Source organism: Notolepis coatsorum, assembly GCF_963971535.1.
Source record: "Notolepis coatsorum genome assembly, chromosome: 6".
Lineage (NCBI taxonomy): Eukaryota > Metazoa > Chordata > Actinopteri > Aulopiformes > Paralepididae > Notolepis > Notolepis coatsorum.
In genome coordinates, this window is record NC_140170.1 from 150711345 (window position 1) to 150729377 (window position 18033).

General features: G+C 42.6%; 1 protein-coding gene across 1 annotated transcript in view; it reads right to left on the bottom strand.

Annotated features, from left to right (window-relative positions):
- The window catches only part of rpn2 (ribophorin II), a 38046-nt gene that overhangs the window by 8077 nt on the left and 11936 nt on the right, over positions 1 to 18033 (bottom strand). Inside the window, exons 7-13 of the mRNA XM_084316074.1 lie at positions 17839 to 18015; positions 17624 to 17742; positions 16903 to 17008; positions 14886 to 14977; positions 4674 to 4788; positions 4319 to 4513; positions 4145 to 4231 (exon numbers count right to left, since the gene is read on the bottom strand). Of these exons, the coding sequence (XP_084172200.1) occupies positions 4145 to 4231; positions 4319 to 4513; positions 4674 to 4788; positions 14886 to 14977; positions 16903 to 17008; positions 17624 to 17742; positions 17839 to 18015 (891 nt within the window). The remainder of the gene's footprint in view (positions 1 to 4144; positions 4232 to 4318; positions 4514 to 4673; positions 4789 to 14885; positions 14978 to 16902; positions 17009 to 17623; positions 17743 to 17838; positions 18016 to 18033) is intronic.

Consider the following 18033-nt stretch of genomic DNA (forward strand, 5'->3'; position numbering starts at 1 on the left):
AACACACAATTGTCATTTCATAATGGACAGATCAGCAGACCTTACATTTTAGAAGCTATGACATCTAGCTCTTCAGCCCGGCCGTTCACAGCACTATGACAACTCCTCTCACAAGTTGTGCTGTTTCTATGTGAAGTGAAAACTCTGCGAGCGGTAAAAACCTTAACTAACGGTAGCTGCTAATGCTAACTAAGCTAACCCTGGCACAAATTTCGATTTTGAGGTCATGATTCAAAATTCTTTATGCGTAAAAAAAGTGTATTATATACATTATTTATAATTACAATACATATATACACAGACACTACACAGCTTAGGTTTGGCTCAGACAAATATAAATCCAATGACTCTTACCACCTAACCGGCACGGACTACAACATAATGATGCATTGCATACCCTGCCAGTTAGGGTACCTTGTAGGGATGTCCGATATTATCTGCCGATATTGGCATTAAAATGTGATATCTGAAATTATCGGTATCGGTTTAAAAAAAAAAAACTAAAAAAAATAAACTTTGTTTTTTTTACATTTATTTTACCTTTATTTACCCAGGCAAGCAAGTAAGAACAAATTCTGATTTTATTTATTGTCAAAAGTATGCATAATGTTGTGCTAATTCCACGAGAAGAGATATGTAATGTTAATTACCTGAAATTATTCAGTTTTGGGGGGGGGGGGGGGGGGGGGGGGGGGACCCTGCATATATCGGTATCGGAAATTAAGAGTTGGACAATATCGGTACAAGATACAAGATACAAGAGTTTTATTTGTCACGGCATACAGGTATTAGGGCTGACCTTCGAAGCTTTTTTTGGCAATCGAAGCTTCGGGGCCGAGCTTCGATTTTAATTCGAAGCTTCGATTTTATATATATATATATATATATATTTTTTTTTATCTTATATTGTGGGACTTGTACAGCACTTTCGTAAAAACGTTGTTGTTTTTAAATGTGCTCTATAAATAAAGTGGATTGGATTAATGAATTAAGTAGCCCCTTTCGTGACTGTGACGCAGCCAACAAGGTTTCACTCGGCTGTGTGATTTAATTCAAAGTGGATCGCTGTTGTCATTTGAACATGGGAACTACCAATCCCCCAAATCAAGAATGTTTAAGATGAATGAAGTAAGATTTTGATTATTTGAAATATGGCCCGTGTAGACTAAACTATGCACAGAATTATGTCAGTCTACAAGGTCCGGATTCTACATGGTCCGGCAATGTAGACCTTGTAGACTCCACTACAGACCAATTATCAGTGAATGTTCATGCATTTTTAAGAAGGGCTACTTCCACAAAAATACAAAGAACTCACCAAAATATCTCAGTAGCACCTTATCTAAATGTTCTATTTCATATATGGAGATTCATATTTATCTATGTATTGCATGCATTTCTACATTTTATTTCCTATTTTGTTTATTCATCCCAGTATCTTTCTTTCTTATGTGTGGAATTCTACAAGGCATGTAGGTGTATATGTGTTTGAGGATGATATCCTTCAAACAGGCAATAGTGATGATATAATTTGGGCAGTGCTGAGCTGGGTTACTTTCCTCCAGTGTATTCATCCCCCGGGCCCACCCAATGGCCCCATGCGCACGCGCGGCACACACAAAAATTGAAGTAAAAAATAAACAAATTGTTTTTGAAACTTCGATTTTTTTTTAATGTTCGAAGCTTGTGCCATCGAACGAAGCTTCGAAGTATTTAAGACAGCCCTAACAGGTATACAGTGAAATGCGGGGGGTCTCACCCGCAACGATGTGCATAATACAAGTAATAATAATAAGAGTCCAACCAATAGAGCGACATAGTACAATAAACAAGTAAACAAAGTAGGCATATCGGTATATGTACATGAGCTATTTACAGAGCATGGTCGGACATGCTAGGTCCTGTGGCAGTGCAGTACACTGTTAGCTACGGATGAGGCATTGGGTCTTTATGTACACTGCTATATTATACAATCTCAAGCTATACTATTCTTAAAGTGACCTTTCCTTCTGTAAAGTGTCCATAGTGTGAGCGTGTGCAGCATGAGTGTGTGTGCTCATGTTAAAGTCGCTGCTAGTGTGTGAGCGTGTACAGTGTGTGTGTTGTGCGTGTGCTCATGTGTGCTTGTGCGTGGAGAGTTCAGTGTTCAAGGCTCTGATGGCCTGGGGGAAGAAGCTGAGCCTAAGTCTCTCTGTCCTCGTTACTGGTGCTCGCAGGCGTTTGCCTGACCGCAGCAGCATGAACAGGCTGTTGTTGGGGGGGTGAGGATCTTTCATTATCCTGCAGGCTCTGGATTTGCACCTCTTGTTGTATAGGACCATCGGTAATGGTATAGGTAAAAAAGCCAATATCGAACATCGCTAGTACCTTGTGTATACTGCACCCGTGTATTAAGGCTGTCCCCGAAGCCTGTTTTTGGGATTCGAACTTCGTCAGGGTTTTTCGAGCGAACATTCGAACCTTCGTTTTTAATTTCAAAAAAAGATTTAGCGTTTTTATTATTATTATTATTTTCTTTATAAATATCCTCAAAATAAATCCTCAATTTGAATAAAGTGATTCATCTGATTAAATGAGTCTTTTCTTTTTTATTAAATCAACTTACCAGCCCCAGCCGAACTAAATCAACTTTCTTTAATGAATATAACTAATCAGTTTCTTTTAATACTATAATATTAGTGTAGCCTAATCTTTATCTGCAACTGTATACAAATTGTATAAAAAAATTCAAATTTTTATTTAGAATTCGAATGCCAACATAACGAACGAAGGTTCGAACGTTTGGGCTCAGCCCTACCGTGTATACACGGTATATGGTCCACGTTTACCGTGTATTGGTGTATACACAGTATATGGTCCACGTTTAGCCACATACTTATCTCTCCCCCCCCCCCCCCCCCAACATACCACAAAGTGCTTCGGGCAGTCCTTTGTGCCGGTGGCAATCAGGCTCCACAACCAGGCAGGGCCAGGACGGGCTAACTGCCGTAGACTGGAGGAGCTGGGTTGTGGACTAACTCCTCTTCCATTCACCACTTTTAGCTGTATTTTAGCTCTTCTTTTTAGCCCTATGTATTTGTCCATCTCTGTTTTTAACACATACTAACTACCTATAAGCTTTGGCGGTTCTTGCCTGGACACGCTACTATTCCCAAATCAAATCTATATAATATGTATTATGTTTAATCATGAATGCATGAAAGGGGGAGGGGGGGGGGTCGTTTCTGATTCTTTGATTGCCAGTAACGACATTCGTATTGAACACTAAAAACGCTGATCAGCTGGATCGGTATAAAAACATTGCACGATCAAGCTAGAATTGACGTCAGATGTTCCTTACCTGTGATCGGGAGTATTCCAAAAATAATATTCCAATTGTTTGATCGCCATCTGGTCCATCTGATCTCCATCTGGTCCATGACATAACCCACCACAACATATGGATCGGGGGCATTTGACACGCTTCAATGCAATCGGACAACCACTCGACTCGCCCAACCCAGAACACTGCACCCGGAGACATTTGAGTGTAACACAGGGTCTGGAACAGGGTTTACTGCACTCTCGATACTGCCACCTGGGAGGGTCTGGCCGGTACTGCACCCTTGGGGTCGCAGTATGCCTTATAACGGCAACATACGGGTCCCTGACATTGAATAGAATATTAAAAGAGGAAAAAATTTAAACGATCAAATAACTAGTATACTCGTTGTTGGCGTTCAAAGGATAGCGCCCAATAACGAGTATAATCGTTGTTGGCGGGGAATGAGTTAATGAAACCTGCACACCTTTTCTTTTTTTATATATACTATTCTTACATTTATTGCCATTTGTTCTTGTATAATTTGCCATCCTAGTATATTTGAAACTGAAAGCAATGACAATAGGAAGGAATTCTAATTGTTACTCTGCAGACAGATTACAGCCGATCAAAAGGGCGGATGGTTTGAATGATTGAACTTTATTAACAGATTGAAGAGCACGGCTCAATACAAACAACTGCTAAGAGGATGCAGACCAGAAAAAGACTTTAATCTTCCTTACAAATGAGTGCAACTACTAGTCATCTTAACGCAACTTGTTCTACACTGATGCAAACGATGCAGCAGATCAGATATATAACTGAGGAATAAAGGTGTGTTACCTGGATCTCTGGTTTGGGCACGTAAAGCGTCTTTGGCTGAATGATCGCAGGGGCCTCCTCGTCAAGGAACTTCAGAATCACATCGGCCTTGAAAAGAGATGCGCTTTAGAAGAAAACAACTCACAGATTTCTCACTAAGTTACATTGACTCTTATTCGATGTCACAACACTCACCACGTTCCACAGGACGGGGTTCTCCAGGGTAGCGTCTCCGACGATGAGGTGGAGGGAATAAGTGCCGGACATGGTGTTGAACTCAGATTTCCTCTCCGCCATGTCCAACTCGAACTTGTAAAGTTTCTTGCTGTCGGGCTCAGCCACAAACACGACTTCTTGGCCGGTTTTCTGATTGTGCAACCTGACAAAAGTCTGAAAATGGGCAAAGGATAGCTTGAGAATAATGGGTATCGTAGAGGTACAATATACTGTGCCCCTTGCTTTGCACAAATAAATATTAATCATTGCTGGAACACATTTAGACTACTATTAATTTGAATTTGGAATGTAAACATGTTAACTATTAATTAACCTGATGGGGGGTAAGTTCGACTCCGGTGTTGATATCAACCAACTGGAAAGCCATGGCAAAGTTCTGGTGGCTGTCTGCGATGAAGGAGGTCTTGGATTTAGAGGGATAATCCACCCTACATGATTAAAAACACATATTAGAACATTTACTTACCTGAATCCTACCATCCTGTTGCGAGGATGACATGCGATAATCGGACGTTAAAGTGGAAATGAAGCAGTGCGATAAATACATATTCATAGCATCACATTAGTATTTAGATAAGCCACAGAAGAAGTCACGTTATAAAAATAAGCAGTTTCTAAGAAAAAACGATTTGTTGTGTACATTTCTGAAGCATTTAGCATTATGGGCGCGGCCATTTTGTTGCTGACGTCATACCGTGGGTTGGGTGTATACACTCTGGTTAGCTGCCTATATTGAATGGGTCAGTCAGCAAATAAAATGTTGCCTACAAAACAACGGGACCGCGGTGGTTCTGTTTGTATTGCTCCTGGCTGTTCAAACTAATTTTACCATGTGAGAGAGAGGAAAGTTGGTTAATTTCCACAAACTACCAGTGAAAAAAACAGTGTTGTTGACATGTTGGCTCGGGCTGGCTGCACTCAGGCGGCGCGACCAGCCTGTTGGACAGGGAAGGAGGATCTGCAGAGAACACTTCATTGCCTCGGATTATGTTGTTGGGGTGGGATGTTTGTCCAGAAGACCACTAATCAGCTGAAGCCGGACGCGGTTCCCTCGGTCTTCGACAGACAGACCGGCGTTAGCTCTCGGGAGCGATCGCTAGCTAGTTGGCACCAGCCGGGGCCCGGCGTTAGCTCTCGCTAGCTAGTTAGCGTTAGCAACCGACGCTGGTTGAAGTGGGTCTAGGTAGCCAGCCGGCTGAATGCTCAGCGACGCTCCGGTTGCTAACGCTAACTAGAGCTAACGCCGGGCCCCGGCTGGTGCCAACTAGCTAGCGATCGCTCCCGAGAGCTAACGCCGGTCTGTCTGTCGAAGACCGAGGGAACCGCGTCCGGCTTCAGCTGATTAGTGGTCTTCTGGACAAACATCCCACCCCAACAACATAATCCGAGGCAATGAAGTGTTCGCTGCAGATCCTCCTTCCCTGTCCAACAGGCTGGTCGCGCCGCCTGAGTGCAGCCAGCCCGAGCCAACATGTCAACAACACTGTTTTTTTCACTGGTAGTTTGTGGAAATTAACCAACTTTCCTCTCTCTCACATGGTAAAATTAGTTTGAACAGCCAGGAGCAATACAAACAGAACCACCGCGGTCCCGTTGTTTTGTAGGCAACATTTTATTTGCTGACTGACCCATTCAATATAGGCAGCTAACCAGAGTGTATACACCCAACCCCCGGCATGACGTCAGCCATGACGTCAGCAACAAAATGGCGGCGCCCATGTTGAAAACAGGGATATTATATTATATTTTTCAGACAAATAAGATAGATTTCACATTTGATTATAGAACCCTGTCTTACACAAGGTACACAACAAACAAACTAGGATCACATTGCTCACTGCTTCATCTCCACTTTAAAGGTCAGGTCTTGCTCGAAAAAGAGATCTTTGATCTAAAAGGACTACCTGGTAAAATAAAGGTAAAAAAAGAACCCCTGGAGTGTCGTCACCCGGCTAAGAGCAGACCCCTAATGACCTGCAGACCTCCAGTGAACTGCAGACCTCCAGTGAACTAAAGACCTCCAGTGAACTACAGACCTCCAATGAACTGCAGACCTCCAATGAACTACAGACCTCCAGTGAACTACAGACCTCCAGTGAACTGCAGACTAGGCTTGGGCGGTATGACGGTATACCAGGGTATTTTGAAATCCCGACGGTATTGAAAATCAATACCGTCAAAATCACAGATGCATTTCAGTTTATATTACACTGAAACAGAGTTTTGACAGTGGTTTGTTGTAGTGCACACACGCGCTAGCAGAGGGCGAGACCAGTCCTCACTAGTGGAGCGAGCCGCAGAGCTGGTTGTCTTCTACACACTAGGGATGTGCATCTCCTCACTGAGGCCGATGCGATGCGCATCTCGATACGGTGCCAACGATACGATACATTAACGATACATTTGAAGCACCGGGCGATGCGATGCGATACGATTCACCCCCTGTTGAGATACGATACGATTTGATTCACCATAATGCGGTTCGGGGCGATACGATGCGATTCAACACGATGCAAAATAATGATACAATTTTATGGTATGACAGAGGATTTGGTTGTATTCCTTATATGCAGCTTATATTATTATTAAAAATAAAATAATCTACTGTAAGACAATTTATATAAAAACTCTTGGGTGCCTAAGAAGACTTTTGCATAAACTGTCTTTTCTATCTATCTAGGTCGTCCTCGGACGGGCCCTCCATCGGTGCTTCCAGTCATCCCGATCCTCCATGCATCTGGCTAGCTCGCCGGTGCTTTCTGTTCCCGCATCTCTCCCGAGTACGTCCACGTAGGTTAATGTGGGACGTCCTCGTGATCGATGCCCGTGTGTTGGTTCCCACAGCACAAGTTTGCTGGTTGGCATCTCATGGTGTCTCTGGCAGTGACCTGCCAGCCTCATTCTCCTGACTGCCACTTTATCGCTCACCTTTAGCACCCCCCCATACAACTTTAGCTAAAAACACACGAGAGAGAGAGAGAGAGAGAGAGAGAGAGAGAGCCCCTCCCCGTCTGAGTTGCCGTCGACAGTTGATGTCACACACACTAGGTCACTAGGATGCGTCTATACTTTCCGACCGTAGCCCACTAGCCGTATTATGTCAACAACACGGAGCCAGGCTGGATGGATGCATGAAGCGATATAATTAAGAAACGAATAACCAATAAATGTGAAGTTATCTTTGAACCCCTGTTGTCAAGCGTCTTCAATATACCCCCCCCCCCCCCCCTCCTCACTAATGGTACTGGTGTTGCAGTCACGTTAGTTAGTTAGTTAGACACTAGTTTAGCGTTAGCTGAACGGCTAACTGGCGTTAGCCAGAGGCTACTAGCGTTAGCATGTTGATCAATTCTATTCATGTCTCCTCGACTTCCACTGTTTGTTGATAACTGTGACCCGGCTCTCGCCTTATGTAGTAGCGAAGCAATAGTATCTGCTGTGTGTGTGCAGTCAGTGCACTGCTGACAAGTGGATGAGAGGAAATTATATGAATGCATCGGTTTTTGACCGATGCAAAGACGCTACAACAAGATGCATCGCGAGTTCAGCCTGACATTTTGCCGATGCGGACATATTCCACCGGTGCACTCGCATCGTGAACGTGTATGCCGGCGCACCGATGCAAATCGATGAATCGTCACATCACTACTACACACAGGAGGAGGAGGAGGGGAAACCCCGCTTCAGGCGCTTCAGTGGTGGAAATTAAATGAGACACGCTTACTGTTGCTGGTGCTGCGGGCTAACTGGCTATTCTGAGAGCTAACTGTTGTGTATGTGGATCACAACGGCGTTCACACTTTACGGTAATGTTGCGACAGTGCTGTGAAAATACCGTAAAGCGTTATGGTAACAAGAGTGTGTGTTGTTGTGCTCTGGTGGAGCAAGCAAATAAACGGTCAAACGTTACGTCGCAGTCCGTTGCGTTTTTGAATACACAATACTAACGTTACTAGTACTAGGGTGCTGTGGGCTTCTGGCTACATTTCTGAGAGCTAACGTTAGTAGTACTAGGATGCTGCGGGCTCCTGGCTACCATTCTGAGAGCTAACGATAGTAGCACTCTGATGCTGCGGGCTAACTGGCCATCTCCGTGATTTGTTTACTTGGTTACACTAAGGGGGGGGGGGGGGGGGGGTCCCGCTGGTTGTAAGACAGTAGGGGGGGGGTTAGAAGAGCCGCTGGCGGTATCCCATCTGGCCACGATTTCTTGGGAGAATTCAGAGTCCTGAACACGATGCCCACAGAACCTCGGTCCGCAGATGAATACAGCTGGACCCTCTGGTGGACGGTAGCTGCCGGTCCACAGATGAAGAGACGTGAGGCGACCTCACTCGGGGTAGAGCGCCGTCTCACCTGGACTCCTCTCCGGGGGGTAGTTCCAACACTCAGCAGTGTTGGCCGTTATCCATGGAATAATCAAAGCACCCAAAGCATGTAGATAATCCAAGCCGTGGAAGGCTCGCCGTCGTCCGGGTAAAGTAATCCAATGTACAGGTCCACTCGTCCTGGCCCGGAGCTCCTCGGATGCAAGCACCACACGTGGTCTGCCCAGCCTGGTTAAGACTCCAGATAACGTCAGGAACGATGGGGGTACTGCTCACTTTATAACTCTAACCGAACGATGCACCATACATAATAGACTATTATTAGCTTAATAGAAATACGTCCAACTCGACGGTATAGTGCCAAACTATGATAATTCAACTATTAATCCACACGATATCTCAATGCCTATTTTGAGGCCAAGTAGGCCTTACTGCACCACACGTGCGTCGTGGGTGAGGCTTCGCGTCTGTTACTTAGTTGGAGGGTAAAGAACTAATGGACTAAAAAGGAAGTTCTACTTTACTTGCGCCATATATATATGCGCTGTGAACAAATAGTACCATTCGTATTTCGCCAGACGTATTCCTACGCGGAACCGGGCTTGCCACGACATGTTGGTCGGCACGATTGAACTTGAACCAAGGGGCATGGCTGCTGGCGCCAGGTTCTCGTCCAATGGTAGAATGAAACTATTATGGGCTGTTTAGTAGACTAAAGGGATATTCAGTGCATATTGTACAAGGAATATACAGGGGATATCAAACGATATACAAATACTATTAAATATATATCCATAAATAAATATATATATTCGGTTTAATCTGATCCTTCACAACAGGCACACTTGCCCCTAAATGAGAAATTTAGGGACAAAAGATATTTTTTAGGGGCAAATTTTTAAATAACAATTTTACCATTATTAAAAAAATATGTTCCTCCTGCCTCATTACTGTGGTCCTTTTATTTAACATTTAAGTGCGTTTGTTTTCAGGTTTGTATCTTTTATAATGAACCAACTGAGAAAGTGTGTAAATCACTAATAGAACAAAAACAACAAACTGTGTGTGTGTGTGTGTGTGTGTGTGCGCGTGCTTGTGTAGTGCCCCTTGAATGAGATCACCACAACACACACCATTGCATTAATCAGGAGAACAAGAAACTCTGCATACATTTGTTTCACAATGAAAAGTGCTTTAGAAATCAAATAAATTATTATTGTAAATAACCCCATGAAAGGTTTATTATTTGTATGGGTAATTACCTGCGTCATATTTGTGATGTTACTGGTTTCAGTGTGTGCCTAAAGTGATCAATGTGTTGGGCCGTTTATAGAGATCTATGCCAATTAATGTTTATGTATATCCGGGACTTTTTTTAATAAGAATTGAGAGGTATTTGTATATGTGACCTTTATTTTGAAAACCGTGTTGCGACGCAACCTTATTTACATTTGCGCTTTTGACAGTGAAATGTTCAGTCCAACTTAGCTCGAAGGAAAGACTAATCAAAAAGGTTTAATTGACCCGTATGAGGCTCTTACGGTAGGACTTTGATTGTTTATAGAAGTGGAATGTAATACTATGCTAAACGAGAAATAAACAGTGATTTTACCAGCAGTAAAGTTGCAAGCCACTTTCATTTCATATACGGGGGAACCGTGACAATTATAAGTATTATCTTATTTGCATATTGTCTCATTATTAGATAGATAGGTTGATATTTTATAAATTTAAATAGACCGTATTTCACGTCCTAATAGTGGGCTACTAGTACTCACCTAATGCATGGCTGAACGTGAACGTTAAAAGTGTCCATGTCCCCGTCAATCAATCATCACATCATCACGTCAATCATCATCTTATCATCTCTCCACATCGGACGTGGTTGTCATAAGATGGACTGATATCCACTCAGTTGTTCTTGCAGAGCAAAATTTGCGTCTTAAATGTATTGAAAGGAGGTGCTTCTTTGGCGATGCAATAGCCCATATTGAAAGGAAGAGAGGCCACATTCAGTTTCGTTTTGCTAGGAATTATGGGATTTGGTGTTGGATGTATAGACTACGCAGATAGGGACATGGTCTTTAATCGCACGATAGACTACAAGTACCAAGTATATAGCGTGACCCAGATTCACTCCACACGCAAATCTTTTTTTTCACTCAGGCTATCGGTGATCGCAGTAAGTTCATTCATTGCAGACAGATTCTTTCATAGCATCACAACATTGTGGCGCACTGTACAGCCTTGGTTGTAGGCTAATGTTTTTTTTTTTTTAATGTATCCAATTTGTATGGATTAATTTAGGAGTGAAATGCGAATGAAGGGTTGAAATCACAACTCGCAACGTTGCTCCCAAATAATATTTCCAACTCGCAACGGCCAAATTAAGGGGCAATTTGCAACGAGATCGTCGCAGTGTACAGCCCTGATACCGCCCAAGCCTACTGCAGACCTCCAGTGAACTACAGACCTCCAGTGAACTACAGACCTCCAGTGAACTACAGACCTCCAGTGAAATACAGACCTCCAGTGAACTACAGACCCCTAGTGAACTGCAGACTTCTAGTGAAATACAGACCTCTAGTGAACTACAGACACCATTTCCTCAACCTTCCTCGAGTTGGACCTACTCCGGTTGAGGAAATAACGTCACAATTCATTAGAGCAGTGGTTCCCAAAGTGGGGACCGAGCTGCCGCGGGGCGGTCGCCAGATGATTTCGCAAAAAAAAAAAAAATATATATATATACGTATATAAAAAGATTGTTGGAGAACTATCTCTCTCTCTCTTTTGCTCACACATACAAAGGGAGCCACATGTGATTGGTGGAGGCGGGACCCTTACAAAAAAATAAAAACTCATCAAAATCAGTGTTGTTGCTAATCATTGACACATGCTAGCCTGTAATAATCCCCTCCAGAAAGATCTACTTTGCATTTGATATATTGCAAATATATGCCATCACACACACTGGCATTTAAAGAGTTAGAATTATAAAAATGTATATGTGGTGTTATGATCAGGAAATTAAGTCTTTGTAACAAAAAATGTCCTGGTGGGGGACCCCCAGACCCCCTGCTTAACACTTTGAATGCCAGCCACGACATAACACGAATGCCCAGCACGATAATTAGCGTGATCTTTTTTATTTATTAGCGATCTGAATTCATATTTCATCAACAGAGTCTACCGTTGGGAAACCAGCCCCACCAGGCGCTCAAATGTGAAAAAAGCGCCCCCTATCATCTCCCAGATGATGAATCCACATTTTACTTCTCACGCATGTACCCAGAGCCGCTCGGAGTCATTGTGGACCATCAGAACAGTGTGTAATATGTCTTTACAGTACGTAGCATTGGATCAATAAAAGGATAGATTTTTGGAATGGCGATCAGGAATTGGAATAATCTTTTTGGATACCATCTGATCTCAGGTAAGGAATCTATTTTACCAGTCTTAGGATAACCAGACCTGTTTTCAGGAAGATAAGCTTTTCCCCTATGTGTGATATGGCTGTTTGGCTGTGCGAGCGATCAGAAACTAAGAGAATCGATGTTCAGCTTGCGGCACCAGCGTGCATACGTACACATATACTATCGATAATCTAGCGTTTTTGAAAACGATTAATAAATAGGCCGAAAAATATTCCAGTACAGGGCATTTATCACAGAATCTTTTTATTTTCCGTGAAAACGAGGGCTTTTCAAAATGCTATAAAACGGAAATTAACCGATCCGCTTCGACAATGTTGACTGGAAAATTACTGTAGTCATTGATAAGCGACGGGCAGATTAGACGCATAGCAGATAAGACACATAGCAGATTAGACACATAGCTAGGCCTGCCGCGATAAGCAATAAATCGATTAAGGTTAGTCACGGTTAGATTTTTTTTTTTTTTTTTTATCATTTCAGATAATGGTTGAAGAAGTGAGTCTTTAGTCGACGGCGAAAGATTGGACGGGATTCGGCTGTCCTAACTGGGATGGGTAGTTCACACACACACATCGAACTAAAAAAAAAAGTGTTGAAAAAAAAAGTTTTATTTTTTTTTAAACTTCGATTTTTTTTAATGTTCGAAGCTTGTGCCATCGAACGAAGCTTCGAAGTATTTAAGACAGCCCTAGCTACAACACAGAATAACGTTAATACAATTACATGCATCATTGTTTACAATGAACGGGTGGTCAAAGGACTGGACACGGGGACAAGTTAAACATGAATACATTTATTATAACGGGTAATAGAGTTGCGCTCTCGTGCCTACGCACCACGGCTATTCTATTATATACGGCTTTGACGCTTCCTCCTCATCGTTGATTGCCTGTAGTAGCTGCATCTAACGTTAGTAGCTAACGTTAAAACTAACCTAAAGTTAGTTGTTCACCAACAATCTCAACATTTGTTTTATCATTAGCTCAAAAACACAACCGGACGAGACAAGTTGGCTGCTAGGATAATAACAACAATACTTCCGCTCCGGTCGGTGGGCTTCAAAATAAAATTCTAAAACACCGGAAAAGACGGAGCGGTGGGCTTCAAAATAAAAGTCCAAAACACCGGAAAATATGTTTATTTTGTACAGCGTTTTCCTCCACGAGTACATCATGTGATCAATCGATCTGGATTATTTTTGCCCATCCCTAGTTTATCTTGTGCTGAAGTCTCCATTCCAATAGAGATAGTATATATTTTGGTGTTTGATTATTGTTTCACTGCCTTTTTATTTATTATGTTTCCAGTTTTTTCCTCACACTTTATTAACATTTTGTACATGGTACCGCGGCGCAAGGTACATTAATAATACATGTACATGTTAAAAGGATGACACAAAAAGCCAGACAGAGGGCTTGTTTCCAGTTTCAGTTTGTTTTATAATAAACAATCAAACTGAGCATTTTTTTATTTAGGATATTTAAAATGTCTTCCAATGTTAAATAAGTTTTTTTTTTTGATCCACTTTTTCTCCCATTTTCTATATTTTTCTCCCATCCCAATTTCGTATCATCCAATTCAACCCTCCCCTGTCACGAACGCTGTTTCTTGCCTCCCACAAGCCGGCTGCAATGTGGACTAAGTCATACATAGCACAAGTCCCCTCCGGTACTTGAGGTAACAGCAGTCGCATCTTTTCACCTGCGCAGCTCGATCTCTCAGTGTCGAGGAGTAACGCGTGGGAGGCTCACGCTGCCCCCGACACTTCCTGATTCTACTGCGCAGGCGCACCAACCGACTTGTAGGAGTCGCTTGTTCACAACGTTCGATCCCCACCCTTCAGTTTTCCCTCCCCGTAATACGGCCAATGTGTATTACTGCGGACGACCAGCTAAACTGAAAACAATGTGGAGAGCTGGATTCGAACACGCGAATCCTAGCGTCTCCACACTGGTGGCGAGTGCCTTGCCCACTACACCACCTAGCCGCCCTAATGTTAAATAAGTTTATTGCACTTTGAAACGGTGTCCTTGCATTATTATGCGATTATCATTATATTAGTGAATTTTTAAAAGAAAATTGAGAACTTTTGGGAAATAAATTTCTCCAAAAAAAAAATTCTCTAACCGGTCGCAATAATATCGCTTATCGCGATATTTTTGGGGGCAATTAATCGCCCAGCAAAATGTGTTATCGTGGCAGGCCTACACATAGATTAGGCGATATTAACGCTAACATTGAAGTGGTTGATGGGCATTCAAGGGGGTAAAAAGGAAAACACGGCCGGCTCTGAAAGTGTTAAAAAGTGGCCTGACTGGGGCTATATTTCACACTATATTTCCTGGCCTGAATGATTTCCCCAGTCCGGCCCTGGTTAAAAGCCTCCAATGCTTATTACTGTGTGTGCGTTTGAACGTTTGCATGTTTCAACCATACATTTCCATTTATATAAAATAAATAAATAAAATAATTAGATTTTTTTAACCTCCTATAATAGTGGGGGCCACGACTCTCTGACAGTTATTTTGGGGGTCGCAGCCTGAAAACATTGGGAACCCCTGCATTAGAGGTCTGCTGTCCGCTGAGTTTCTCAGGGGAACTGATATGGCCAAGCTCTTTGAGACATGGAACCCATTGCCAAGTCACATGTCAGATTATTGCATGTCCTCCTCAAAATGGAACGATAGGATGAACTGTGAATTATCTGTGAAGTGGACCTTTAAAATAAAAGGGTCTTCATTCATCGGCCCCATCTCTCACCTGGTCGTCTTTGTGCCGATGCTCTGGTCCTTATCCACAATAGACAGGTCCATGCTGGTAATGGCCACCTCGGTAGACACCTTGACCTTCAGCTACAGAAGGATTACAGAGAGGGAGGGGAAAAGAAAGCAATGAAGTCCATGTGACAATGTAGGCAACGTGCACCTTTCAATACTAATACAGAACCATTACGGTCACATGTATGTGGAGTGGACTCAGAAATCCCATCTTAAAAAAGGCAAGAAAGGTGAATGAGCTTGACATAAATGTGAGACGACATAATTGTTCTCTTGAGATAATCTTGGGGCGCTGAGAGAGACCCCTCTCACGTATGTGATAGAACCAGAGCACTTTAGATCAGTGGTTCTCAAAGTGGGCCCCAGTGATCCCCAAGGAGGTTCCAAAGAGTCTCCAGAAATCCACTATAACTTAGCCCAATGACATCATAAGAGTGACAACTCTAATCATAGCTTTCAATCTACTGTTATCTCCCCCACATGCAGTAGACAGTTTTGGAATTCTGCACTAAATAGTTTCTAACAAACGTCTTCTTAAATGGGGGTCCCTGAAACAAGATCTTAACACTTTCTTCGCCAGGCTTATGTACATCATTATACCATCCTCTGCCAGCTCTATTTGTCTATGGAGAAGTTCCCCTTCTTTGCAGGGCTATAACTTTTTAAAAATTGTATTGCTAAATTGACATTACTATGGCCCATTCAACATCAAGTATCTATTGTTCAGGGTGTAGCAACGTTATACTTTTTCATTCACATATTCATACTAAAATACGGTCTAAAGTATAAGTATTTTTTTTTATCGTTTTCTGCAGCTTTCTGCAGAACGTGATTTATAGCCCTAAATGCATTATATTGATGATTGTATACAGTTTGATAGCGATCGGCGCGAGATAAAAAATTTCAAATGGATGTGCTTCTAGAAGTTACTACTTATAATCTGATGTTGACCGGATGGGGGGGGGGGGTCGTTTATAATTCTGTGGCCAACGTTAGATGATTCATCTAGTGTGGGTGATATGATCATTAGAGCAGTTTGTATCGAACACGTTAAAAAAAAACGCTGAAACTCACCGTAGCTTCCTCGTAGCGTTGGGCGATGAGCAAAAATATTCCTATTATGGGATGTTAAAATATGCGATCCATCTCCAGGTTGTATAATAGTATATACGTCCAAATCATGTTGTTTATCGAGTTATTGGTAACGGATTGCTATCCATTGTGTCTAGCTCGAGTCCCGGGACTATTAGTGAGTGATCGGACCGAATTGGAATGAGCACCAGCTTCCGTTTCCGGTTTGGGCGATCCGCCGATCGGCCACCAGATGGCGCTCTTGAACCGTTGGAGAGTTGAGAGGGGATCAACAGTAGATCTCAAGTCTCCGGAGGAGAAATATGATTGCGATCACAGATTTTTAAAATATTGATCTCAATGACGTGTCACGGCGTCATTGGCAGAATGAGCATGGCGGGGAATGACGAGTTTAGGCATCCTTGGCAGAGATAGTGTTAATGGGGGGTCCACAGCCCGGATTTGTATCAATTATGGGAGTCCTTAAGGCCCGGGTGTATGAAATACACTGCTAGACAACACTTCACAGATGACATCCATGGCTATTCAAATTCTGTGTATGTTTATGAATACAGAATGAAATCTCAATTGACCTATATCAAGCCCTGCCCTCTTTTCTTGATCCTCCAATCAGAGGGAAGCAACTGTTGTGATTGGAGGATCAAGACAAGAGGGCGGAGTTTGAAATAGGTCCATTCAACCATCATACTGGTGTTGGAGTCAAACCCCAAAGGCTCCTGGTAAGTGACTGAGAACTGAAATGCTGTAGAATCCACTCTAGACACAACAAATCTTTTCCTTTCAATGTAAATCGATATCCTGGGAAGAAATTATTGTATGCTTCAACGGTCCAGTCGGGTAGCAGCTGTTGCAAAACTGAAAATATGTCACCACTTCGAATTCTACCTGAATGCCGAATGTAAGCTCACCTCAACGTGATTGGCAACCAAGCGGCTGTCGCCCGTCACAGCGACTGTGAACTGGTAATACCCACTGGCCGGCTGGTTGGACATGAAGTTCAGTTCAAAGACGCCGCTGTAAAAGCAAAACCGAAGAGTCGCTCGACATACATCCAAAACCAAATCTATCCAAAACTAGGGCTGTACCGAATGTCATCTTTTAACATTCGAAGTTTCTATTGAAGTATTCGAATGAAGCTTCGAATGTCTATAAAAAAAAAAAAATGTACTTCATAAAAAGTTTTATTTTTTTTTACTAAATCCTCAATTTGAATAAAGTGATTAATCTGATTAAATTAGTATTTTTCTTTTATTAAATCAACTTTCTTTGATGAATATAACTCATCGGTTTCGTCAACATAAATAGTCCAATAAGGGAACGGTTGGTATGAAAGTGATGGTGACGTCTTATAGTATAATATTAGTGTAGCCTAATCTTTGACTGCAACTGTGAAGAAAACCCCCATTGGTTTAAACAGATTGAATAGACAATATTTTTTTTAATTAAAAAGATTTAAAAAAAAATATATACGTATACCGTATATATATATAATATTTTATAAAAAAATATTAATTCGAATGTTGATTTAGAATTCGAATGTCAACATTATGATCGAAGCTTCGAAGCATTCGGTACAGCCCTACCAAAAACAAATGCACACAACCAATCAACCCTCTTGAGGATACTTACTCTCTGAGGGAGAACGGTGCCTGGCTGAGTACAACGCTTTTAGAGACCACAGCGTAGGCAGATTCCACCACCACACTGGCCGAGGCCAGGGGTCGGGAGAGGACGTCGGTGACAAGGAGCTGCAAATCGCAACACAAGCAAAATACCGTCAGTAGGGGGACATTCAAACAGGAGAGAGGAGACGACTATTGAGCCCAGTGAACGTCCCAGTGTACCTGCAGAATTGGCTGGCTGTGGGACACTGTGGCAGGGCCCTGGGCCTTGACGATGACCGGCACGTGGAAGCGGTTGTTGGAGAGGGCAGCTGCAGCGCTCGCTACGCTAAAAGCCTCAGCCAGGGAGTCCCAGGACTTCTTGCTGAAGATGGCGTTCACCAGCTGGATGACCTGGTCCTGTGGAGAGGGTGAATG